Source organism: Sarcophilus harrisii, chromosome 2, assembly GCF_902635505.1.
Source record: "Sarcophilus harrisii chromosome 2, mSarHar1.11, whole genome shotgun sequence".
NCBI classification, from domain to species: domain Eukaryota; kingdom Metazoa; phylum Chordata; class Mammalia; order Dasyuromorphia; family Dasyuridae; genus Sarcophilus; species Sarcophilus harrisii.
Window position 1 is genome coordinate 643,315,276 of NC_045427.1, and position 26,874 is coordinate 643,342,149.

The window sequence follows — 26,874 nt, forward strand, 5'->3', positions numbered from 1 at the left end:
GGCAGGGAAAGGGAAGGAACCCCTGGTGTGAGGGAGCTTTGGCTCCCCGTGACGTTGGCAGTTGGGGGCGGCCGCCGGCTTTGTCTACAACTGCTAATTTTTTAGTAGGAAAGGGCTCAATGGGAAGGAGATGACTTCGGAATAAAAACAATGCACAATAAAGCTTTTTTTTAAATGCTTGGGGAAAAAATAGTGTAATTACTGCTCTCCCCCAAACACCATCCATCTAAATGTTTAGCCATTTTGCTTGCTCTTCAGATTGTAATTAAGAAGCATGATAAGGGAAAAATAAATTGCTTAGAGGTTGATAAATAAAGTCTGCCAGAGCATTCTGGGACATTGAGGGTCTGCTTCCCAACAGTCTGTTTACAGAGAAGAGTGTTTAAAGTCCCACAGCAGGGACACGGCCTCAGCCCAGCTGGGACGCCAGCAAAGCTCGTGGTGGACGTTGCTGGTCTGGGCCCAGCCCCTCTTTCCTGGCTCCCAGAATCTCTCCAGGCTTCTCCCTGCTCCCAGCCTGCCAAGGTTGGCTAATGAGTGCTACTAAGGTAGCTGCATGTAATGCAAGACCTTCCAGGCTTCAGAGGCACCTTTTGCAGGTGGAGAAGGAGCTATTTGCAGGCCAGGAAGCCTTCATAGTCCTTTTTCAGGACCTACTCCTTAGGGGGCCACGCACCCTGCTTCAGGAGGGCCAGCTCTCCCTTCCCTGGGTAACCCCCCATAGTGCTTCTCCTTCCATTTTCAGACCTGTCCAGCAGTGGGCTGATCTGATTTGGAAGGCTGCTGCTGTGTCCCCCGGAGTAATGGTGGCTCATTTGTGCTCACTAACGGTGTTTCCCACAGAACTGAAGCTCAAGCTCTCGGAAGAGCAGGGCAGTGTGCCCAAAGCCGTCCCCCCCCGGACCCTGCATCAGGAACCAGCTGCCGCCCCCAAAGAGACGGAGAAGCCAGAAGCTGCAGGCACTGAGCCAAATTCCTCTGGAGAAGAAATGCCAGATGCCCTGGTCAAGCAGCCCAAGGAGCAGAGAGAGCCACTGGCTGCCCAGGAAGATGCCAAGGTATCTCAGGAAGTGCCCAGAGTGGCACCAGCGCTGCCTTTTGCTGCTCCAAGATTGGTTGGTCATGGGAGGCTGGCACCTTGAGGGTTTGTGTCCAGAGTGGGATGTGTGGGCGTCCCATCCATCAGGGACTGCGCAGTCGGCAAGCATGGGCAGGATTGGGGCCCTGGGGGGCAGGATTGGGGCCCTAGGGGGGCAGGATTGGGGCCCTGGGGGTAGGATTGGGGTCCTAGGGGGCAGGATTGGGGCCTTGTGGGGCAGGATTGGGATCCTAGGGGGCAGGATTGGGGCCCTGTGGGGCAGGATTGGAGCCCTGGGGGGCAGGATTGGGGCCCTGGGGGGCAGGATTGGAGCCCTGGGGGGCAGGATTGGGGTCTGGGGGGCAGGATCGGGCTCCTGGGGGTGCACTGGGACCTTTCTTGTGTAGATTATTCTAGAAAGGCTGTAGTTCTGTGCCGCTGTGAGGTAGGGCATCTGACTTCATCCTGGGAGCTCTTTTGGGGAAATGACCCAAAGGGTCATCATCAAGGTGGCCACCTTGGTTTATCTCTTGGAAGGCAAAATGGTGCTCCCAGCTCCCTCACGACACTCTTCCAACCCTCTGGGCCATCTCTTATCTCAGCAAATTTCAGCCTCACAGAGAAATAGCATATTAATTTAGCAAACCACAGATTAACTGTGTTGTGCTGCTTTCTTATTTATTTTATTAAACGTTTCCAAATTATATTTTGATCTGATTTGCTTCAAAGTCAGGAGCTTTGCTGGGCGTGGGCATCTGACACGCTGATGTTTATTGTCCCTCAATCCTGGCCAGAGCCCTCGCTGCTCCAGTGACTTTTCTGCGTTCTGCCCTCATTTCTGGTCCCCATCCCCTTCCCAAAGGGCCCAGTGCCGTCATGATGCCCCCTGCTGCCAGGGACCCTCCCCAAGACTTTGGTCATAAGGAAGGGACCTCCCAGGTAGCCCTGACCTTCCATTCCTTTGACACCCTTCGCTCTTGGGATGGCTGCCCTGGGGCATTGTACCTGTCTCCTGCTGCAGTGGTGCCACGCCATCCAGATGAGGTCTTGGCCCTAAGAGAGGGCGGTGGGGTCCCCTCCTCACTGCCATGTGCACTCTCCCCGCCCCTTGGAGGCTGCCTCCCACCCACACTGCTGACTCCAGCGTTTTGCACTTGCGGAGTCACTGAGCCCACTGTGGGACGTTTCTATCTGTCATATTCCACCCTCGCTGCCCAGTGGATCCTAGGATCACGTCGGCCTTGGTCCTTTTGGGCCCGTAGGTACCACAAATTGGGAAGCACAGGGCCGGACTAAGCACAGACCACTGGGGCAGGCTCTCAGAGACCTCCTTTCCGGTGACATGCAGCCATTACTGACCGTTCTTTGACCCTGTCTAATTGATCCGCTGACCTCCGGCAATCCTGTTCATGAGTTAAGCCCTGGCTGTACCATTCTCCTCACATGCCCCTTTAGAGACCCTTCCAAAGAGGAAGTACACTTCAGCAGTCAATCAGTATTAAGAGCCTTCATCTGTCACGCCCTGTTCTCGGTGAAGTCTTTGGGGCCCCTAGCTTACTTTTCTAGATAGACACAAATCCTGCATTGAGCAATATAGCCTTGAATCTTACTGGGAATCAGGGTCAAAGTCGTTGGACCTTTCCCTTCCTCTGCGGTCTCAGATGGCTTCATGGCCAGAGATCTAGTGCTTGGATAGACCTCTGAGGTCAGCTGGTCAAGGTCCATCCTTTCCAGAGGCTCTTGTCTCGAGTCGGCTTCTGAGGCAGGACGAGAACCCAGGGCACCCTTTCCACCACATAGTGGGATTGTGGCTGATCTTTGTCACCTGCTGGCTCATCTCCTCAGCTTCCTCTCTTGGGCTCTCACTCTCCATTTGCCCTTTTTGTTTTATTCTTCCCAGAAGTCACAGGGATCGAGCAGCTCCATAGGCACGGTTGGCGAGGGTCGTTTTTGTCTGCCTCGCACGGAGGTCCTTTCCTTTCTTTGACTCTCCTTTTCACCCTCCTTTGTCACTTTGAGCTTCCTTATCTCCTCCTGAGTGTTAGTCCTCCCACTGCTCCTTGATCTTTCCCTGAGCACTTCTTCAGGCAGCTCTCCTAGTTTCTGTGTTGTTCACAAGTCTGGCTTGGGGGGCCAGTTCCCCGTGCCTCCACATCAGTCTCCACATGGAGCCGAGAAAGCTGAGAAAAAGGGGTGGGGCTCTCTGGGGTAGGGCGCAGGGAGGGCTTTTCCCCCGTGGGAAGGAAGCCCTGCACTGCATGAGGTCGGCCGGAAGGGGGTCGCCCCAATCTAGGCGTGGGATGATGAAGCCTGGATGAAGATGGTGGCCGTGGGAGTGGAAGGGAAGATGTGGGAGATCAGTAGGATTTGGTCCCTGGTTGGATCAGGGAGATGGAGCGCAGGAAGAGTTAATGCAAAGATAGTGAAATGAGCTGGACTTTTTGGACTCCGTTTACTCGATCACTTCTCAATGAACGACCTTGTTTACTTACTTGTATTTTTTTCAGTGAAGGACTTTAAAAGTTAAGATCTCTCGCTAAAGTAGATAGGAGCTCTGTTAAGCAGGACACTGGCAAGGTTTTTGTTCAGAACTTTTAAAAACTACGTGCTTTCCTGTGTTCATGAATTCAGGTTCTGAGCACTGAGTCTCGGGATTTCTTTGACCCATTCCAAACAATGTTTGGGTATAAGGAGAGCAGTAATGAATGTCTTGCTTTTCAGGTAACCAAACCAGACAAGAGCCTGATCAAACCCCTTTATGACCGATACAGAATCATCAAGCAGCTTTTGTCCACGCCTTCCCTGATCCCCACCATTGTAAGTCTCAGTGCTACTAGAGCTTTTGCTTGCTTAGGAGTTGGGAAGATAGTGTGGGCGATCCAGACTAGGCCAGGGGCTGAGAGAACAAACACGCACTTTCTCCTGCCTGCTTTTGTCAGTGGTCGCTACCAAGGATGGAGTTCTTCTGTTTTTAGGATCGTTGTTAACATTCACTGTTGATAAATTTTCTGGGGAGGGAAGGAAACCCTAGATGTCCAGTTGGTATTGGTTGCGAATGCTTTGCCCTTCAGCCAGGAGAAGTAGGTCCTTTATTCCGTATGGGTGAATTTATTTCCCTTAAAAAGAAAATTGGAATTATGTTTTTAATAGTTTTTTTGCCATTATCTGAGGGTGAATTAGGTGCTCAGAAATTACTGATAGACCATTTTTAAGAGTAATTGATTGCAATTAGAACAGCCAGGATTGCTGACAAATCTGTAAGAGCAAAGACAGATGCTGAGCATCCCGCAATTCAAAAAGACAAAGAAATGTTAATATATAATAAATTCTAATATTTGAACAGATGTCTTATGTACTCTTTGGATTTTTTAAATGTAAAACACCGAGAGAATTGGGGGGAGAGGGTCAAGTGTTGTTGTTGAAGTCAGGAAGTTGTAGGGGAAAGAGATCTGACTTTGGAGTTCAAAGAATTGGATTCAAATCCTGCCTTTGCATTTACCACCAGTGAGATTATGATCAAATTACTTATACTCTGGGTCTCAGTTTCCTTATCTGTAAAGCAAGAGAATTAGATCAGATGGTCTCAAACTGAATCTGTTACTGAGGTTTATGTCCCAGCCCCTTCTGACTTGTAGCTTTGTGCCTGTGGGAATGTCACTGAAGATCCTCAGACTCCCCTCTCAGGGATTTTCACTCGAGGTCCTAGTGAGAAAAGCTCCATCTCTGAAGCAAAAGAGCTACCTGGGATCAAGTCCTGGCTTTTCACATAATAACAGCTCTGTGACAGGTGCAAGGGCCACTGGCTCGTTCTGGCCCTAATCCTGGTCCTTGGTCATAACCCTGGGATCTGAAAACCTTTGGTTGCAAGGGGGTGGAGGAAGCTGGCTTGGCGGGCCTTGTGGGGGAGGGGCACTTGGTGAGAAAGTCATGGGTTATTTCTCTCTGGGATCACAACCTCTTTTGACCTTCCATGTCCGGTCCCTCATCATCCCATGGGTATCTCAGCTGCTCCCAAGAGATGCTTCCATGTGCTTAAACGAATGGCCCCTTGTGGATAGTTTTAGTGCAGTTTTGTTTGCTCCCTGTTCCAGTTCTTCAAAGGCTTTATTAGAGAGCTGGCCTTAGAAATGATCCAGTACAACCCTCTTCCTTTACAGAAAAGGAAACTTATAACCAAGCCATAAATCAAGCAGTTAATGGACAGCCATTCATTTAGCATGTGTTAGGTCCAGGCCCCAAGCCATATAGGGTGGGTACAGAGAGAGATGAGATGGCAGCCCTGGGGTTATGAGCAGCACAGGTGGGATCCACAGAGGTGCTTGGCCTCCAAAGCCAGCAGGCCTTTTGCACACCAGGACAGATCTTGAGTGTTTGGTAACTTTTCCTCCTTCCTTCCCTTCCTATCCTCCTTTCATTTCTTCCTCCTTCCCTCTCTCCTCTCCCTTCCGTCTTTCCTTGCTTCATCGCTGCTTGCCTGCCTTCCTCCCTCCTTCCCTCCTTCCTTCTTTCCCTCCCTTGATTCTTTCCTTCCTTCTCTTCCCTGATTTTTTTCCCTCCCTCGCTCCCTCCTTCATTCCTTCCTTTGTTCCTTCCTTCCTTTCCCCCCTCCCTCCCTCCTTTCTCTTCCATGTGATAAGCAGGAAGAAGAAGACTCTGATGACGAGTGTCCCCGGGGCAGCCACCAGCCTTCCTTGTCAGATCCGGCCTCCTGCTTGCCCACCGACGACCCCCTTCCCTTCCCCAACGAGGCCGAGCCGGCTGCGGCCTTGCCTCTGGATGCAAAGAAGGAAGTCCGCCCTCCGGCCCTCTCCATGTCCAACCTGCACGAGGCCACCATGTGAGTGGGTTCTGGGGCTTCTCTGCCGCTAGAGCAAGTGCCCATCCAGAATTCTCCCTCCCTCGGGGGCTAGTCTTCTCCACTTTACCCGCTGTGGGCAGGCTAGCCCACGAATGTTGCTTGTGTTATGATCTGGAATGAGCTCACGGGGTTTGTTGTCCCTAGGGGAGCTCTGAGCGCTGCTGAGCTCCACCTGCTGGTACAGTCTGGGCCACAGGCCCCTCCTGCAGAGTCTGGGGTGGGTAAAACCCCACAGGAGTGAGGCTCACCAGGCGGCACAGCCCGCACTCCCTGCGTTTGGTGACCCGCTAATTGGCCGGAAATGCGACCTTGCTTGGCTTTGGGCCCGCCTGCTTTACTGTATTGGACGGAACCATCCAGGAGTAAACGTGGCTATCCCGGTTCTTCCCGCCACGTTATTGCCAGGTGCTCTGGCCGGGTAGTGACCAGTGGACACTCGCTCTCTTCTCTCTGGCCCTGTGCCTTCCCACTATCACCTGGGCCCGGCCCCAGTCACCTTCCAGCAAGGGTTTCCATCCTGTCCCTACCTCCCTCGGCGGGTGAGCGGCTGCCCGGTGCCAAAGGCTGGCTCTCCTTTTTCTGTGTAGCTGTGAGGCCTCCACAGCCGCCTCCCCCTCCCAGGGAAGCCCCTCTTTTTACTGTGACTCTGGACTCATTCAGGGGTCTGGCGTCTGCAGACCATGTTATGGGCCAGATGAATGGTCTCTCCAGTTGGTCAGCCTGTCCGTATTTACCTTTTTCAGGCCAGTTTTACTTGACCATCTTCGAGAAACCAGAGCCGACAAGAAGAGGCTTCGGAAGGCCTTAAGGGAATTTGAAGAGCAGTTTTTTAAGCAGACTGGACGGTAAGACCCGGCAGGTGCCTTCCAAGCATCCCTTGCCAATGACCCCCTTGTCCAGAACGTGCAGAATGAGCTGGTGAGGTTGTGGGGAACCAGAGAGTGATTACTGGGTTAGACTCCCCAGCAGTAACCAGCATTTTTACAGGGCAGCACATGCGCCTTTTCTCCTCACAACTACCCTGGGAGATGGAGGTGCTCGTATAATCCCCATTTACGGTTAGGGAAACTGAGGCACAGATTAAGGTACTTGCAAGCTGGCGCATGTCTGAGGCTGGATTCCATGTCGGGCCTTCCCAATTTCAAGTGCTCTCCTTCTGTGCTCTCCATCGCGCTGCCCAGCTTCCTCACAGATGGCCCCAGGATGTTCTGGGGTAGCTTATGCCGGCAGACCTCCCAAGGGGAGGGACGACCCCGCATCGGTCCCAGAACTCCTCGGGAGTCGTCGTCCACTCAGTATGTAGCCTGCCTCGCCTGGGGAGATGAGGGCCTTGAGCTGGGATCCAGCAGTAACTGATACTCGGGCTGGCACGTGGAGGTGCCCCCTCTGCCCACCCGGTGCCCAGCCTTCCAGTTTAGCAGATGCTAAAGCAGCTCCTTCCACAAATCGGGGCCGCCAGTATTTCACACTACTCCTCAGTGGGCTTCGGGTGAATGGGTATTTGTGAAGTGCTTTCTGGGTGCCCAGCACTGTGCTGAGTGATGGAGGCACACGGGTGAGTGTCCGGCCCCTCACGGAGCTCGCACCTGATTGGTGGAGGCCACGGAGGTGATGCGGGCAGCTTGAATGGAAGAGCCCAGAAGTGTGGCGGATGCCACTTTGGGCGGGGGAGAGAGACCCTGGACTCCTTGGGCAGGATGGCAGCGTCCCAGGGGGCGAACGCTGCCAGGACAGGTTTAAGGCCCCGCAGTGCTGTGGGTTCGGTGGCAGGGCAGAGAGGGGGTCTGGCCGGTCCCCTTGGAAGGACTGCGGCCGTTGACTCTGAGCCCAGTGCAGGCCTCCATGTTCCCTTCCTGACTGCGCCCCAGAGAAGGGCCTGCTGAGCTCTCAGACAGGCGTGGGCAGCCCCTGCAGGAAGAGGGGCCTGGGAGGGAGAAGAACCTGCCGCAGGCCGAGGCAGAGAGACTAGACGCCAGCCCCCCTTCCTGATCCTCGCCTGCTGGGGAGAGAGTCCTGGGGGTCCCTGGTCTGAAAATTGGGCTCAGGAAAGCCCTGTGTCTGCCTCGTTGTGGCGAAGCTGGGACTGGGTAATGCACCGTCAGCGACCGTCCCAGGAAGAAGCCCCATGAGTCTGTTTGCCTGAAAAGCATCAATCCTTGAAATAGTGCTAAAGGCAGGTGCCCTCGGCAGCAGAAACACGGAGTCTGAAAGCACCGAGGGCCGTCCTTCTGGTCGTCCCGTCTTAGAAGTTGTTGGGAACCTGGGAAATACCGTGTCCTGGATCCCCCGGGGGGGGGGGGGGGGGGGGGGGGGGCCCGGGGGGGGGGGGGGGGGGGGGGAAACTGAGTCCAGGGAGGGCAGACATTGTTGGTCCAAGATCACCTGAGGACTAAACTGCGGAGGCCATTCTGGGCTCAGTTTGGACTGGACCGGAGAGGAATCGGGGACCAGGAGGGCCATTTGGTGATGTGTGCGGGGGCCCCAGATCCCGTTCCTGTGAGAGTGAGAGACAGACAGACAAGATGGGGTTGAGGAGGAGGGAGGGAGACAGACAGGGTGGGGGGGTAGGGAAGGAGAGAGCTGGACAAGTTGGAAAGAGGGAGGGAAAGGGAGAGAGAATACGACGAGATCCTTGCCAAAAGGGCGCAGGGAGCCCACGTGTGCGGGCGTGTTGGCGCTCCCAGTCATGCTGTAAACATGGCGGTCACTGCCCCCAGAGCCGCCCTCTCTGGGCTCGTTTGTGCCCCCCCTTGGAACGGGTTAACTCTGCTGACCTTGGCCCCTTTGGGTGGAGGACGGGGAGGAGGGTCATCGCCCACGCCCAGTACCTTTGTGGGTGGGGGATGGGGGTGTCTGCTTTCAGGGACCCAGTCTAGGGAAGACTCTGCCTCCCAGCAGCTCGCCCCAACAGAGAGGTACTGAAGACTGTCTGACTTCCCGGGAAAGTTTGTTCTGGCAGGGCACATGTGTGCATGTGCATGCACAGGCCGTGTCTCCCCCCAAAGTGTAAGCCCTTTGAGGACGGGGACTGATGGCATCGTGGCCCAGCCCTGGCTGGCACACAAAAGGTGCTCAATAAGTGCACGCTGGGTGGGCGGAGCCTGCTCTGTGGGGTGAATCGCACTTTTCGCCACCCTGGAGTTCCACAGAAGCCACAGGGATTCTGGGTCCGTGACCTCTTGAGGTCAGGACTCTCTGGCTCTTGCTCGTTAGCCAAGAGCACCTCTTGATGAGGGAGGGGAGCAGCGTCCCTGCTGGGTGCCCCCACTGTGTTAATATGGTCTCGTGATGGGATGGGAGCAAATAGAACTTGTGGAAAGGTGGGTGGGCTCTCCCTGAGGCCGGACCCAACAGGGACCCGTTAGTACTGGCCCCCCCACCCGGCCCCTTCGCCAGTTCTTACTGGCATGTGCTCCCAGAATCATGAGTCCCGGGGCCTTGGTCTAGAAGCCAGAATTTAAGCCGAGTGAGCCGAAGCAATTTAGCTTTAGAGAAAAGCCAGAGTGGGGAGCCTTTCCACTAATTTTTCCTGTTAGTTCTGCGCCATATTACTTGTGATGCTTCCGATTTCAGTGAATTGGGCGATGCTTTAAGAACTTATGTCACCTTGGGATGTTCTTTTAATTTTCTTGGCTATGGAAGAGCAAAGCTGGGCATCTCTGACGTCTCTTACTGCCGGTGGGAAGAAAAGGTCCAGAGAAAGAGGAAGAGCATTTGACCTTTCTTAAACATACTCATCTTGAAAGTTCTTTTTAATATATTTTCCTGATTAATTGCAGTGAGTGGTTTTATGTTAACCCCTATTCTCCATTTCCAGGTCACTAATATAAAATGTTTTGCAAACAAATTACCATCTTAGCAACTGTTAGGTTGCTAGCCTTCTGGGACCCCATAGCAGTGGTTTGAACCTTGAAAACACTTCCTGACAACACAAATACTCTGAAGAGAAAGCAAATAATTTTGTGGACAGGTGTACTCCAAGTCTACTTTAATGTGAATGGAAGCATAAGGATATAAGCTTTGGAACATGGAATAGAAAAATCCGTACACACGTCTAGCTTTAATTGAATTGCTATGTAGAAAGAAAATGCCAGTCGAGACTTTTGGAAATTACCTCACCCAGAACACTACACAGTGAGACTTAATATATCGAGCCATTTAGGTAACTATCTGGTTTTTCATATGGTCAGATTAGGTAGTTTAGATTCTGTAAATAGGCATGTCATTATTTCTAGTTGATGATTTAATGTCCTACCGATACAACACACATTATTTTGTATAGAAAACAGAGTTACACTGGGTAGTGCAGACTAAATAAGGGCCATTTTCTTCAGACTTTGAGGGGTATCCTCCATACTCTTCCACACGAGCCCATGAGGATCCCATGAATACACTGAAATAAGTCAGCCCCGGGACAGCCCCCTGTGTGAGGCGAGCTGTCCCTTCCCTGGCCTGTGTGTGGGACCACCCCAAAGCCATCATTCGATGGAAGGAGGCGGCTTTTGTGACCTGACACGTTATGTCATCCTTTCTCCCCCTCCAGGAGCCCACAGAAGGAAGATCGGATTCCCATGGCGGATGAATACTACGAGTATAAGCACATAAAAGCCAAATTAAGATTACTAGAGGTTCTCATCAGTAAGCAAGACGTGTCCAAAACTATCTGAGCTGGAAGAGAAGTCCTGATCGAATCCTTCAATCAAGGCACTTTTTCTTGCCCTCTGCTTCCCGCTGGGTCATTGGAACACATTGAGAAGCACTTTAAGCTATGGAGGAGAAAGGATGGTAAATGTGATACTGTAAGGATGGGAGAAACTGAGAAGCCGCTTGTGGGAGAAGAATCCCCAAGTACGATTAGACCATTCCCAGCCCAGCACACTTTTTTTTCTTTCTTTTTTTTAAAGGTTGATGTTGACTTCGGTTGATCTTACAGGGATGCAACAATATATTCCATTGTTGAGGGAGTTCACTCAGGAAATGAATCCAATTCAGTTTCTGAAGACAAAGTTAAAACTTCTTTGGGGGAAAACAAAGCAATAGAGGAGAAATTCTGCTTTTTCAAATAGAAAGGAAATAACATTGGTAGTCAAATAGTTAATTACGCTTCTACTAGAAAGTTTTTTTAGATGAGCAAAAATCGACAGACGTTCAATTGTCCTTTAATGTCCTCATTACCCTCCCTAAGATAGCGGATCTTAGAATAGGTGATTGATGATTTTTAATTTCTCTATTCAAATTAGCACCTTATTTTTGCCTATGATTTGAAATTTTGTGTTTCCGATTACCAAAGCTCATTCTGACGGCATGCACTTTGTGAATTATCAAGTATTCTTTGTCTATACTTGCCAGATGTTTATATTAAAATAAAAATATTGCGTTCAAATTTGAAAATAGATATTTTGGATAGCTGAGTGTATGTAGCATATAATTGAATCGCTGGTTATGATCGCTAAGCTTTTTGCTTCCCGAAACTCGGATTATATGACTATTTTTCCATTGGAAATAGGCATTTTTCTTAATGTTCTAAATGTAAACGCTCTAACTTGGTGAGATCTAAGCATTTCCTCCCAAGCTGTGATTTCTTGTTTCTGGGCAAAAATTAAGAGCTCTGTGATTGTCTGCCCCATTGTCTAACATAATACAGGAAAATGCTTCAGGGCAATGGAGCTTTTGGGAAGAGGACCAGAGAGGAGGATCCTGTCAGTCACATCACATGGAGTGTATGTTGTCGATTGCCACTCTGTATGGAAACGACACGGCCCAGTTCATTTTTGTTTTGCTCAGGAGTATGTAAAATGGCAACCCTCCCTTTGGTCCCAATCAATCACATTTGCATTTCTAGTGTATGTAACATCCAAGCATGTTTCTGAAGAAATTCACATTTTCATAGTCTGAATGAGAAAGACATCGACCACTTCACAAGTGGACGCTTTCGTTTCCCTGGCTTGTTGTTTTCTGTGTATCGACTTGGTGTTTTATAACTTTTATGAATCAGAATAATCTCCTTCGTAAACTTGTTTAATTGAAATCCATCTCTTAATAATAACAGGAACAGATACACAGCTACTTACTTGAGATTTACAAGCTATGTCTTTGATAAGGGGAAGTTGTTTCATGACGTGAACAATTGCTATTAAAATGTAATCTATATATTCTATATGATTGTAAATATTTTATATAACAGTACAAATAAAATATTTTTCTATTATATTTATTATGTTGAAACACAGTAGTTGTTTCCTGTTAGCTAATATAAATAACATAAATAACACTGTCAAACAACAAGTTGGAAGTGCTGACAATTCTAGGCTTCAAGATTTTTAACTCATGCTGCGATTACAACCTCTCATGCTGTTTGGAGTTATCCCAATATTTGTTCAGTAGATTAAAATGAATGCATATTTAAACAACATTTGTAAGCCATTAATTTGTATTCTGCTAAAGCTGCCTATATAGATTCATTTTGTTACGTTCGGCAAAAAAGGAAAAAGAAAAAACATTGCAGCATCTAGGCCATAAACGAGTGTGCCGGAAGGAAAACTCAGGACCTTTTATCATCATCTAAGCAAAGGGAAGGGGAGGGAAGAGGAAGTACTAAAAGTGCTATGAAAGAGATTGTGAGACGGAGCTGCCTGCTTTTGGTGACAGCGGCATGGACATGCTTCAGAGGACAACACCTGGCAAGGAGAATGGACAACAGAGGGTCAGATGCTCCTAGGGGAGGACTGGAGGTGTCGGGAGGGCTGAGGAGAAGGACCTGCGAGAGCGTGTTAGCGTCCAACGCTGATATTGCAGGTTTTGCAGCTGGGATCTTTCTTTGCATTCGCAGTAGACAAGCTCATGAGCTGGTGACCGGTGATCTCTGCCACGGTGCCAAGGGAGAGATCCACAGGGTCAGTGTAAATAACTTCTAAAATGACATCCTGGGCATGGTGGAACACCAGAGTGCCATCTTCTTCGGTGCAGGTCAGAAATTTATTATCCTTAGAATTGAGCTGAGGAAGGCGCTGCTTACAGAATTCATCTCCCGGTGACCCGACAGGAGCAATGACGAGGATCACGTAGTGATAGGCCGTGTACATACAGTAGAAGTCCCCAAAGTACAAGTTGGTATTGGGGTTAAAGAGTTTCTCCGCCGCGATCTCAAACCTGTATCTGCCATAAGGGGAATCTTGGGGAGGCTTTCCGGTATTGAACTCGGTGCTGCAGCTGAAGAAGATGCCTTCCAGCTTGCCACTGATGGGGGACCCGTGGCTGCCGCTGTTGTCCTTGACGGAGGGCTGCATGGCGTTCCCGTGCTGCTCTCTGCAAGGCAAGGAGGGGACCGGTTAGGGCCTGGCAGTGCTACTCTCTCCCTCCCCGCAATGCTATTGGACACCTATGAACCTTGCTCTAGAAGCCGAGCTGGGCTCTTTACCGGGCAGGTAGTGGAATGGTCACAGTCACATAAAAGCTGCGGGTTACAGAGCGCTCTTTGCAAGCCTTATAGTTAATAGGGTACATACAGCTTTACTATTACAGTGAGAGATCCCCTACTGCAAAATGGAAAGACCTTTAATATGGTAAATTTCTATTTGCCTGGAATCTAAACCACCGCCAAATGCCAAATCTACAATCAATCAGAGAGATGAAAAGTCATGGAATAAGGAGATGGAGGTCAAGTCCATTCTGTGCCTTAGCTTGTAATCATGACACATCATCCCAGGATAGCAGAGGGTCACCATGGACTTCACCAATTCTACAAGTCATGTCAGTTATAACTACAACACGATAGAATGGATTTTTAAAATCTTTTTGGAATGCCTCTTTTGAAATTGGACCCATTTCTTTTTAAAATATCCCTAGTGGTGGCCAGACCCTTCCTTTTGAATGTAGTTTTAGGGTTAGGGCAAAGCTGGAGCAAAAGCTAAGTTGGGTGATCTGGTTTGCAATCACCACAAGGATCAGAATGACCACACTACATGGTGTCCCATTCCGCGGTGCTCGGAGGAGTTCAAAGAGAAGATCAGGGATGTTGGGAGCAGTGGGATCAAAGGTGAGTGACCGGTATGAAGGCTCCCACCCATTTAGACACTCAGGTGCCAAAAACTTTAGTGCCTTTGGAAGCTTAATAATAGCATTTATATGGCGCTTCCTAGATGTCAACAGGCTACTGAGTGCTTACAGTTCTGGGAGGGAGGGACTGTCACTATCACCATAGGACCACTGAAGAAATGGAGCAGAGAGTGGCTGCCTGTCTGACTGCCCCAGGGTCACCCAGTGGCTAGTGCCCAAAGCCCTTCCCAGCTTGGGTCTTCCCAGGCATAGTGCTCTAGCCATTGCACTGCGAAAAGCTTGAAGAGATTCATGTAGCTCTCAGACTTATGGGACACCTCATACGAGTAATGGAACCTTGAAAGGCTGGAACTGGGGAGCCCCACGGCTTGATAGCTTTAGCTTCCTCACAGATGGAATGAATGTTCCAAACTGTAAAAAGGGATCAAGGTTCAAAGATCCCATCAACTCTACATAGAACTGCCTTTGTGTTATATTTGCCTTTCCCCCCAGTTGAGGTAGGAATCCATAGTAGGAAGAGCATTTCTCATTTTCTGTGGTTCTGCATACGGTGGTATACCACACCACACAGGTGGTGACCATTTACTAAATTTTAGACACAAAAGTACCCCCACTTTGTAGGCTTACCTTGGTTCTGCTGACCCTGGGACACACTACAAGAACCCAAAGTCTTATCTGAATCACCCTTAAGTGAAATTATGTTTGGTTGAGGCTCCTTTATGGGTATTGGGGATTGGAGATTGATTCTTTGGAAACTGGAGATTTGTGGAAATGTATGCAAACACACCAGAATTCTCAGTTAATCAGAATGCTCCATTTTCCAAACAATCTGAATAAAAAGGAATCTTTTTTGACTCACACTATCCTAGTCAAAAAATGAAGAGGGCAGTTTGAGAAATTATCAAGTTTTTTAAAAAATCTTTTTTTGAACAAAATACAAGATAGGATTAAATATTTAATGCAGCCGAAGTATCCAGGACTTTTTGATATTCAAGTCTTAATTATAGAAATATAAAGTTATTAATAACTATATGCTTTAACAGTCTAGATAATTTTAGTCACTGTAAACTAGTCAATTCTAGACTAAATCATTCATAAACATTTATAGAATGCCTCCCATGTACCAGGCACTGTGCAAAGTGCTGACTTGAAAGAAGACAAGGAATGTCTTCCTAGCAGTTATTCAGATAAAACTGGCATTTCTTGTTTATAAGAACAGAAGTTTCACTCTTTTTAAAAATATCAACTTGAGGAGCAGCGAGGTGATGCAGTGGATAGAGCACCAGCCCTGAAGTCAGGAGGACCTGAGTTTTAATCTGGTCTCAGACACTTAACAATTCCTAATTGTGTGACCTAAATTGCCTCAGCCAAAAATCATATCTATATAAACTTGATCACACTGGTCAAAGATGAATAAAAAGTAAACGGTGGATTTTCTGTTACATTGAGCATCCACTAAAAAATAAGGAAAATGATTTGGTTCAATATCCTATAGAGACAAAAATTCTTCCATTTTCCTTCTCAGAATATTAAAGATGTTTTTTGTTGCTTTGTAAGGGGCCCCAGAAGCTGCCCCATGCCTCCGCCTGCACTATACTGTGAGGTGGGCAGCGGCTGGCTTCCCTCTGTGGTCTGGGTCATAAGGACGGAGTCTCTGGCCAACTTTTCAGGTGTCAAGCCCACCCCTCAGTTTATTTGCAAGAACTCTGCTTGCCCACTTGTTGGTTGGTTGATCCAGGAAATCCCACTGCCTTGTTTGCTTGTTTAAAGTAGTAATAGGGATGAAGCTGATTTGGGGAACAGTTTAACCTGTAGTAAAGGGGCAGTTGGATTCAGAAGGCCTCAGTTCAAATTCTTGTGACTACCAACTGCCCCCTGGGGTTTTGGCTGTGGAGTTAACTTTCTTGGGCCATAATATTCCTATCTGGAAAGTGAATGGCTTTAATAATACTAACTAATCAGTGGATCATAGGTTTAGGGTGTGAAGGAATCATTTTATGGGCTTTATCTCCCAAAGAAGGAAATTAAGGTTTACCCAGTTTGAGGCAGAATTTGAACTCTTCTTGACACCCTTTATCCACTGGGTCCCCAGGTACCCATTTAGTATTTGGACAGCCGGGGGTGGGGTGGGGAGGGGTGTGTGTGTGTGTGGAGACTACAGTGCCCAGAGAGACATTTCACTAGCTGTGTAATCCTTTTTCTCTATTTGCCACGGCTTTCTCATCTGTGAAATGGGGAGCACGGTCACCTTCCTCCAGGGTTGCTTCAGTGATTCATGTGACACTCAGACTTATGTTCTCGTCCCAAATGGGTAATAATTGGAGAGCTCCCAGCCCAGTGCCTGGCACAGCAAGCCCAGCATCCCTATTGGCTGAGGGTTCACATTCCCTTTTAGGTTTGCAGAGTCCTTCAGGGGCTTCATTTCATTTCAGGCTGACCCCCAGCCCGAGGGAGGGGAGTAGATGATCCCCAAGGCCCAGGCGGCCCTCGCTTTCTCAGCCAGCAATGGCTCGGCAGTCCCTGAGCAGCCTTAGAGGTTCACCCCCCTATCTGGCTGGGGTTCATCCTGCATCCCCAGGGGGAGGGAACAGGAGACCTTCCTTCTCTACCTTAATTGTCTCTGGTTTAACCTCCTCCCAAGACTTAAACAAATCATTTGCCCAGGACATAAGGTCAGAGAAAGCAGATTGGCTCTAAGGGAGTTCATCCCTTAGCTTTTCTTAATTCCTTTGCCCTACTTTATTTTTTGCCTTAAAAATGCTATTGTTTTCAATGATGTTATCAGAAGGTAAAAATCTAGGTGATGGGTCCTACCTGGACTTTCTGGAAGACTGACTCAAGCATATTTAAGTTAAACAACAACCATGCTGATTCTGGATTTTATAAATGGGAGAGATGGTGAATTCATGAGGAAGTGACAGAGTTCTTGCCAATTCCTAGGGAATAAATCTTTTATCAGCCACCCGAGGGCCCAGAACTCCAGAAGGCTGTCCCTGGGCTACCTGCTCCAGCGTGGCTCAGCTGCCAAGGCCCCCGGGGGCTCCTCTGCTGTTCTCCTGGCACCTGAACCTAGCCAAAAGAGCAAGTGGAGGCCTGGGGGCAGGCAAAGTGAAGTGGGGGGGAGCTTTTTTCTAGAACCATCACCTGTAAGGGTGTGGATGACTATGAAATGAATTCTATTCAGGCGTTCAATGAGTGACCAAAAAAGATTCATTTGCTAATTTTAGTTTTCCTGGTCCTTTTTAAAAATCCTGTAAGAAAAATGTATTCCTAAATTGTACGGCTGTCATGGGAAGGCCAGCTGCTGTAAGGTGAGCCCTTGAGAAGAACAGTACAGTCCTTCCCCCTGACTTTTCCACACAGCGTTATGTAGCAGGCCATATTTACTGGTCTTTGCTTGTGGCACGAGCTGAAACAAGTCTGGAGAGAAACCACACCCAGAATGGCATTGTGGGTACGTGTCATGGAGCAACACTGACCTCCAGTGGCTGGCAAAAATCATTCTGGGTTTGCTTGACTTGGTTCCATGCCAGATTATTTATCTGGCCTAGAGTTCTAAGTGTATTCCTGGTTAAAGGCAGCAGCAATGACCAGATTAACTTTAGAAATCTGACTCTAAACAGACACACAAAGTGATTCCTTTAGGAGGTAATTCCTTTATATTGTCTAAAAAAAAGGTGGTTCCTGACCTGGAGTACTTCCTGGCCCATCTGTTGACCCACAGGCTCCAGATTTAATAAACAGCACATCCCACTGGCCACTCCTTAGCGTTTGCAATGATTACACTCCAAGGGAGAATCTTTAGCAGGTAAAAATGTAGTACCCCTCTTGCAGGGCTCTCTCCTCTACAAAAGTGTTCACAAATTTGCTAAAACCTAAAGCTGAAGCCTAAGTCCCTCTACGCGTTAAATTTCCCTCACATGCCCCATGATTACAGGCTCCGTTAAATGCCATTATAAGATTCTGGCTTAAGCAGATCATCTCTATGGGCCCTTGAAGAGTCTAGCTATTTCCATTTCTAATCATATCCTGTCTGTTGATCACATGTTGTGGTTATATGTGTGCTTTATCCCCCTACCAGAATAGAAGCCCCACAAAACAAAGATTATTCTGATTGGGCTAAGAAGCTTGAAATTATCAACAGGAAAATAGACCCTCTGCTGAGGACACTGAGCAAAGCCACGTCATGTTGGGCTGAGCGGCTCTGGCAGTCGCAGGTTGGGATCATGGGCTGAGCGCCTTTCTCACTTTACAAACGTGATTTCACTTGAAAATTCACATTTGAATACTAGGGAGCACTTTGCTCCTATAATGAACAAATCACTAAAAACATTAGAAAATACCCAAAGAACTGAATCTCTTGGCTACCTGTCAAAGGCTTTTTTGGCTTCCATGGTAACCAGTCAACTTTTGGGAACATGAATCAAATGGATGTTTCAGGTTCAAAGGCAGCCGGAGGAGCAAGAGCTGCAGGAGTCACCTACATCCAAAACAAGGGAGGGGATTTCAGGGCACCAGGGAAGGCATCTCTATCCTGTTTCTGTGTGATTTCATCATGACTACAGCACAGAGCTGGCCACCCAGTTTCTCATTTTCAATGTCTATAAAAAAAAGGGCTTAAAGGTTAAATGTCTAGCAGAGTAAAAACGGGTAGATGAGATGGCCACTCTCTCAATACAGAGGCATCGACGCTCCCTGACCAAGAGCACGCACAGCAGCATAACGGGGATGGCGACCAGGTCAGAGACTGCACACCACGGAGGCCGCCTTCACAGGCAGGCAAGTCCAAAGAGGAGGCATTTGAAAAAACAAAATGTAAAAGGCCACTTAACCACACCAGCAACAGGCTATCTCAGGTTAGAGTTTCAAGCATAATTTTATTCATTTAATTCTTATCCAAGTTCACATGGGCTTTTATTTTCCATACTAATTAGTTTCTGAATCGAACTTTTGGGGAAGTGATTTTGTTTTAGTCCTTTTCCTTTCAGAGTTCAAATAAATAGAATGCAATTTTCTGTGCAAAATTTGGAGTAGGCAGAATTATGTAAGTACTAAATCAAGGGACACTTAAGTTACTCTCTCGAAATGATATTTTTGAGTTCTTACCGGATGTAGTCGAAGTATTCTTTGTGCTGATTCCGGTAAAAAACGGTAAATTTAAGCATGCGTCCTGCAATCACTTCAGCTTTTTCCAAAAGTTGTGTTAAGTGAACTTTTGAATAATCTGGAAAAAAAAAAAAAAGAAGACAGCCTGTTAATAAGACTGCGGCCTAAGAATTAGACTTTGAATTAGAATTAGAAACTGTAGGAAATTCAGTTTCACTCTAAGAAAGTAAGAATTCAACTATTGTTAGGAAGTCACTGTTTCTTTGTTGGTGCAGTGGGTAAAGTACCAGGCCTGGAATCAGGAAGACTCATATATCTGAATTTAACTGGCCTCAAGATACTTCCTAGCTGTGTGACCCTGGACAAGTCTCTTCACCTTGTTTGCCTCAGTTTCCTCAACTGTCAAATGAGTTGGAGGAGGACATGGCCAACCCTTCCAGTATCTGCTAAGAAAATCCCAAATGGGTCCCAAAGAGTCGGACGTGACTGCAAACTACACAACAAACTACACATGCCCGTACATACACATCTGGTGCCACAGGAGAGATGGAGGCTGGTGACTTGGCACAGCCCTACCTCACTTAAATCCAATTCACTTGCAAGCTGTGACATCTCTTTCCTGATGTTGTGGTCCTCTTCAGGAATAAAGGACAAACACCACCACAATACGGACACGTGTGTACCTATATGTCTGTCCACAGTGGCTTTATTAAGAATGCAAATATGGCACGGGAGCCTGGGGTTCATGTCTGTCCACTGCCCTGAAGAAACAGCTGTGAATAAGCCACTTACTTATCCCCTTGGGAGAGTAGAATTAGATACAACCTGTGGTTCTTTCCAATTCCATGATTATGTTCTGTTTTTACTAGTTGCTTAAACTGTCTTTTGGTTTTTACTCATGGAGATATAAAAACCCCCAAGTGAAAATCTGGAGGAGACTAGGAAGGTAATTCATTGCATCATGGATTTGGAGCCCAGAGGTTCCTCATGCAATCTAAATCATGACAATCAGTTGCATATTGGCCCTTTCCTGAGTTGCTAATTTAAATGAAAAACTAAAAACAGTGATATGAGATGAGCTGAATCATAATTATCTCTTACTTTACAGTACAGTCTTAGAAAACTTTACAGTTTTCAAATCACCTTCTCAAATTAAAAGGATCTCATTTGATTTTCATATCAACTTTATGAGATAGATAAGTGGGTTAGGTAATATTCCAATTTAACAGAAGAAACTATATTTTCCAGAATGACTTTTCCCTGGGCACACAGCTAGAAATATTTGAGTAAGAAACAGAACCAAGTTCCAATTCTCTTGGGAATCAAAATTCCTGACAAGCTATAGTCCTTGGTAAGCAGTATGGTTCTCTTCACCAATTCAGTATTCCAAGAGCCTTTTTGCAGTCCTTTGGGGTTTTGAATTTTTTCCAAAACAAAATTCCCTCAAATAGTTGTGGGGCACATGGAAAAAAAGACGAAGAGGGACAAAGTGCTTTGACTGAAATTCAGGTACCTTTATATCTGATATACTGGTGCTGAACATAATGAAAAGGTTTCTTTGAAGTCATTTTTAATGATTCCAAAGTATTTCAGACTCAGTAGTAACTCAACAAAACAAGGATCAGGATGTTACAGAAATGGTTCCTGCAGGTATCCCACCAATCAGTGCAATTGACAAAAAGCCTCCTCTAGGGAACCCTGAGAGCCTGTCATCTTCCCAGAATTCAGGAAGGAGAGAGCTGTGTGCCATTGCTATACAGATGACTTTTATTTATGTTCTAATCAGCACTGGGCAAATTTTATATGAGGTACACAATTCCAGGAAGATTTCTGCCCCCAAATTTTCAGAGTTAAGCCTGATGTGTCGGAAAGAGTAAAACATCTTGTTCCAGAAAATGTATTCAAATGACATTTTACACTTTCTGAACTGAAAAGGGCAGCAAGACACTACCTCTCTTGATGTTGCTAAGCAGCATGTATTTGCACACCTGCAGACATCTTAAAGATGTATTTATTCTCTTTCTCTGATCTCTTAGAAAGGACTTGTCACTACTTTTCTCTGATACACTATTTAATGATCAACAAGTTTGATTTCAAGGTTGTAAAACTCACATCTCGTAAATGTCATATAATAGCTAATTAACAAATATTCATTGAACAAAAGTCTTCACATGGATTTGAAAGCTATTTTTCCTTGTTCTTTAATCAGAGATATCATTATTAGTATACATATGTAAATAATGATGATATATAAAATAAACATTTTTTCTTCTATTTGATCATTCTGTTCATTTCCAGAATTAATAATCTCTTTACAGAATTAATAAACAAACTAAAGTCCAAAGCATTTCAATTCTATCCCCTGAAATATATGCTATGATTTCTAAGTATTTGAGCATGTAGGAAATGTACCCAACAGAACAGGTTGGGAGAACAATAGATTAGCCAAACCCACTGCAAACTCAAGCAACCTCGAAAGCTACAAACATCCTCTTTGACTATTTTGATTGAATTGGAGCCCGTTTCTATTTAAAAATTATTAGTTCATGCAACCAAGTTCATCAAATAACAGATTAGATTTTGTAGCATTGTCTAATCTGAGTTATTATTACACACACTCAGAATATTTGAGTTAGGATCAATAAAATCATTCAAGCTAGCAAGCCAGAAAATCAGGGGACAAAGATGCAGTTTTTGTTTGGCATAAAATGTAATATTAAGTAACTGATTAAAATTCATTTTTTTCTTAGTTATTTTTATTCATTTCATTTTATTTAATTCTTTATTAAGACCCATATCAAATCAGGAAATAGAAATCAATAGATTTATCAATAAATATTTTCAGGTAAAGGAAATTTAAAATCCCTGAATTACTCATTGCTATCTCATGAATTCATTTAAAAAAAAAGGAAAAACAAAATACATTTTCCCCTTACTGTATTCAATCTGATGTGTATTAAAATTTGGGGGAAATTTTTAATACACATCAAACTGAATACACTAAGGGGGAAAATAGAACTCATTTCTTATAGTTCCTTCCAGTTCCAATTTCTAGCCTTCCTAAGATCAAGAATATAAATCCATCTGTAAAAATCCAACCCAGAGACTAAACGTCTGGAAATATGGGCTTTTATCCTGACGAGTGGGGACTATTTAGTCAGTTGTTAATAGAACTGAAGAGGTAGTGATTGAGTTTGAGGCTCAGAAGGAGAAGAGGATATTGGAATAAAGGAGAAACTAAGACATGCACTGGACCTGGGATTATACAAGTAAATATGAGGCTGGCGCAATGGGAGAGAAAGGTAGCTTCTCTCTGCTCAGCACCGAGCCCAGCTGGAGCAAGTTGCTAGGCAACAGGAAATAGGCAAAAGGAATGGCTTTTTCATGGCGTTTCTGCAGGCTCTTGAATGTTTCACTAGACGCACAACCTCTCCCGACAGCTCCTTAGTGCAAACAATGGTGGAGACAAAGAACCCGTGAAGGAAACCTCACAATTAAGCGGGACGCGAGGACAATAGACGCTTCACAGGGAGTGTCATCCCTGGATCCCCCCTAACAGCCGCACAATGCTTTACAGTAATAAGGACTCCAAACTCCAATCAGTCTAGGGAACGGTAGCTTTCTTACCCTCCAGGGGCTGGACCCTCTCCGTTAGAGACAGGCTTCTCTGCAGGCCTCAGTTTCCCCTACTGACTTCATCCTCCTCCTCATGGCCCCTTCCTTCAGGGCTTCACTAGGCCCCTGGGTTGCCCCCATACCCCAGCTCCCGGGAGGTTAGCCAGCTTCTCAATGGGGATGGCACCCGACTCTCTCCAGGTCTGGTCTTTCCCTGATCTACAGAACTACGTCAACAAATTAACTGCTGAACATTTCAGATTGGATGTTCTGGAGGAAATTTAAGCTCTACCTGTCCCAAATGGAGCTGATTAGCTTTGCCCATGTCCACCTTTACAATGAGTATTTGAGGTTATTCCTTTAATTCAGACTGGCATTCCTCCACACTATCACAACAGCCTCCACTTGGCCTCCTGCCTCCAGCCTTTCCCAGCTCCTGACCCCTGGAAGCTACAGCCATTTCCTTGAGCACTGTTCTGACCCCATGACTTCTGCCTCCAGGATCAAATCTGCATTCGTCTCTTTAGCTTCTGGGGCCTTTACTACCTGAGCCCCTCCAGCTTTCCAGCCTCACTACACATTTTCCCCCTTCACAAAAACCAGCTGTTGCTCTGATGATTGATATTATCACCACCACTCTCCAGTCACCTGCCCTCTCAGTCCCTTTCAGATTCAGCCTTTCCTTGGGTCTTCCATTCCAGACTACATTATATGTAACTACTCGGAGCATATTTGTGTTATTCCCCTGAAGACTGTACTTGACTTCCTGCTAGAACGTCAAATCCTTTCAAGAAGATGTTGGATTTTTTGTTCTTGTGTCCCCAGTGGGGGGCCTGGCACACAGTAGGTGTCTAATAAGCACTTATTGACTGGCTGATTGGGCAGGTCCCAGCTTTGTCACTGGCTTGGCAGTCAGCCGGCCTCTGACTTTTCTGGTTCTATTTTAAAAGCTGGAAACACTGAGGCAGACTCCCAGTGTTCTTACTCGGGGAGATTGCGGTTGATTCCCTCATTCTATAAGGGTTAGTGGATCATAGGAAGGAAACAAGCACTTAATAAGCACCTACTTTACAAATATTATCTCATTAACTCTCCCAACAATCCTGGGAGGGAGGTGCCATTACTATCACTCCCATTTTGTAGGTGAAGGCAAATGTCTGGCCCAAGATCAGACTGCCAAGTAAGTATCTAAGGCTGAATTTGAACTCAGATCTTCCTGACTAGGCCCAGCCCTATGTGCACTGCAGCCCCTTCTAGTTACCTCACAAATATTGAGGGGAAAGAGAGCTCATGGAAGAAACAAGAAACTTATTTCCTTACAATATGAAACCTAGAAAATATACCGAAAATTGCTTCATTCCCAACAATTTTGTTTTTCTTGCAAAATATTTTTGACATTTTGTTCCTAAAAGTCAAAGGAAGAAAGGCAAGCACTTTTTGGCCAGTTCAAACACTTTTAAGGTCACATTCACAGGCACTTGCTGGAGAAGAGGATCCCTTTTTTCTTCTGGGGAGGCCTTTGTGGCCCGCCCGCCCTTCTCCTCCCCCACCACACTCCCCGGCCCTCCCAGTGGGCTTACCTGCTGTGCAAAACTCAATGATCTCACTCCACTCAGACACCACATAATCCCCATCCACCTGCTTCGAGGCGGTCTGCACAGCGACCGTGTACTCGGTCCTCGGGCTGAGGAACCAATGTCCGCGCACAGTCATGGGCAAGGGGACAGCTTTGGCCACCAATTTGGTGGGAACATCCTAAGACAAGAAAGAGAAGATCGCTAAAACTGCATGAATCCCCAGAGTCCTGCAGGTGCAGAGCTTTCCGGAGAACCTAAGACATGGCCTAGGAGGCCTTTTCTGGGGAGACTGTGAGTGACCCATGGTCACAGAGCCAGTTAAGGAGAGGAACCACACCGGGAGGAGGAAAGACTCAACCGCCCACTGATGGTAGACTAGCATCAGAACGGCCTTTGGCCCTACACTTAGAGAAGGCCAGAGCTTTGTCCAAGTCACTGGCAGAGGGAGAACATGAAGTCAGTTTTAGATTTTGACTCCCTGCTTCTATCCACTATCCTGACTACACACAAATAATTAGGACATTGGGTAACAGAGCTTACAATTTTTTGGCAAATTATCTTTGTACCTGTGTAAATTATCTTTAAATTGCTAAAATAAAATCACCTCTCTGGTCAAAGTATTTCTTAGTTTGTACTATCCAATGACATCATGATAGTCCATCAATGAATTTTTAAAAAGATTTTCAAAACTTTATCTTAAAAACAATATTGCTGTTGATATCTTTCATTACCCTATATTTTTTCCTTCTCCTTCAAGGGAGCTATCATTTATAAAAGAATTTTTTTAAATAAGATTTTTAAATTCAATAAAACAAATGAACACCTAAAATTTCTGATGTCTCATATCAGAGATCCTCACCTTTGCAAAGGAGCAGGTGTCTTTGCATATACGTATTAGTGTTTTTGTATGTATTTATACATATATTTTTACTTTAAAACTTATTTAGTATCTTATTTTCCTCAATTACATGTAAAAATAAATAACACTAGTTTAAAAAATTTCATCAATGAATATTTTGCATGCAGAGGAAGAAACATTTCTAGCTCAAAAGACCATTTTTTAAAATGATAGAAAATATTTTTTAACCTAGGAGTTCAGTAAAATGAATTTTCTCATTTTTGTTCAGCAGAGCGCATTTGTCACAGAACAGAGTTTTTTTTTTCCAAACAAATATCTGAGCAGTGAGAGGCTCAACCTCCTGATTTAAGATTTCCTGCGTAACTATGATTAGTGAAGAAGTGGCAACTTGATCCTCTCTCTCCTTCACAATAGAAAGGAAAATTAATCAACAGGTTTCCTTTATCCTTAAAATATGCCTTTTTTCTTGGTTTGTTTTTATGGCTTCTGCTTATTTCTCCCCTCTCAATGACATGTCAGATCCATTCAGATAGTAATGGCCACTAACCTTTTAGAAAGCATTCTTGCAAAAGCCCTTGATAATTTACCATTCATTTACTGTTTACATTTTTAAAAGCACAAACGTTTTTACACAGCCTTTTAGCATGGCCGAGATCCACTGGCCTCTATTTACCTTGTGTTTAAATTTGTTAGAATTTTTGTTCTCTTTCTTGTTCAAGTCAATGAAATAGTGTGTAATCCGGTCCTTTGATTTGGAATCCATTTCCCATGAAATCTTGAAAGAATCACATGTGATATTACTAATTTTGATGTTGTGTGGAACTGGAAGCTCCTCCATTTCTGCTATGCCACTATCTTGTGATTTGTTTCCTATAAAACAAGAAGCATAAAAATCATTAAGAGAATCGTTCGTCAAAGGTAGAATTTTAGAAAACAAAAGTCACTTAACATTTCCATGGTGCTTTACATGTTTTAGCATTTGGACCTCACAAGCACCCTGTGAGGTAGATGCCATTAATATTATTGCCCCCATTTTACTGAGAAAATTAAACTTCATGGAAACTAGGTGATATTCCATGGTAAAAGTTAATGCATTTTTAAAACTCAATTTAAACTCTTGTCTCTCCAGGTTCAGCTCATCATTCTCTTCACGGGCCATAGTGCCTCCTGAAGTAAGTTCAGTGTCAAGCATCTTGTAGGCCTTAGACTGGAATTGGTCTTTTCCAGAAGAGGAGTGATTCTCCAAATCCCCAAATTCTCCAAAGCTCAGAACTGTGGAGGGCCTGAGGTGCCATCCAGCCCGTCTCCTACATATGATACCTCCAAGGAGACCCGTCCTACCTTGGCATTTGCTGCACTTAGTCATCTACCTTTTCTTAACTTGTTTCTCTTATAACTCTCACCACTCTTTTATGGAATGATTAAATACAAACTGTTATGGAAATGTTCATGTTTAAAAATGAAAAATAGTTAAGATGAAGTTAGCAATATTGTTGGTGAACTCAGAACAGTTTCTCTCTCTGCAAAATGAGTTGGCCCATATGGGAATTAAATAGATAAGCAAAGTCTCGTTAATGAGAGGGGCTTCCTGAGGGGGAAGTCTTGGCCAGCTCTGGATTAGACTCCAGATCTTCCACAGCTCTCAACCCCTCTCTCCAACCACCCAGATCATGCCCAACCAACCCTGCCCCTTCCATCCCCCTGCGGTCAAATCTTCCCAAAGTCT

General features: G+C 46.0%; 2 protein-coding genes across 7 annotated transcripts in view; one reads left to right on the forward strand and one right to left on the reverse strand.

The window, feature by feature from the left end:
- Positions 1-12,405, forward strand: part of FAM13C (family with sequence similarity 13 member C) — a 74,064-nt gene extending 61,659 nt beyond the window's left edge. For 2 of the 4 annotated variants that reach the window (XM_031956949.1, XM_031956951.1), the window contains 5 exons: positions 844-1,058; positions 3,800-3,895; positions 5,716-5,915; positions 6,680-6,781; positions 10,480-12,405. In XM_031956949.1, the coding sequence (XP_031812809.1) occupies positions 844-1,058; positions 3,800-3,895; positions 5,716-5,915; positions 6,680-6,781; positions 10,480-10,603 (737 nt within the window). In that variant the 3' untranslated portion in view covers positions 10,604-12,405. The remainder of the gene's footprint in view (positions 1-843; positions 1,059-3,799; positions 3,896-5,715; positions 5,916-6,679; positions 6,782-10,479) is intronic. The other 2 variants (XM_031956950.1, XM_031956952.1) reach the window with 1 other exon arrangement.
- The window catches only part of PHYHIPL (phytanoyl-CoA 2-hydroxylase interacting protein like), an 83,739-nt gene continuing 68,271 nt past the window's right edge, over positions 11,407-26,874 (reverse strand). For all 3 annotated transcript variants that reach the window (XM_031956955.1, XM_031956953.1, XM_031956954.1), the window contains exons 2-5: positions 25,822-26,018; positions 24,293-24,467; positions 19,098-19,215; positions 11,407-13,241 (exon numbers count right to left, since the gene is read on the reverse strand). In XM_031956955.1, the coding sequence (XP_031812815.1) occupies positions 12,707-13,241; positions 19,098-19,215; positions 24,293-24,467; positions 25,822-25,986 (993 nt within the window). In that variant the 5' untranslated portion in view covers positions 25,987-26,018 and the 3' untranslated portion in view covers positions 11,407-12,706. The remainder of the gene's footprint in view (positions 13,242-19,097; positions 19,216-24,292; positions 24,468-25,821; positions 26,019-26,874) is intronic.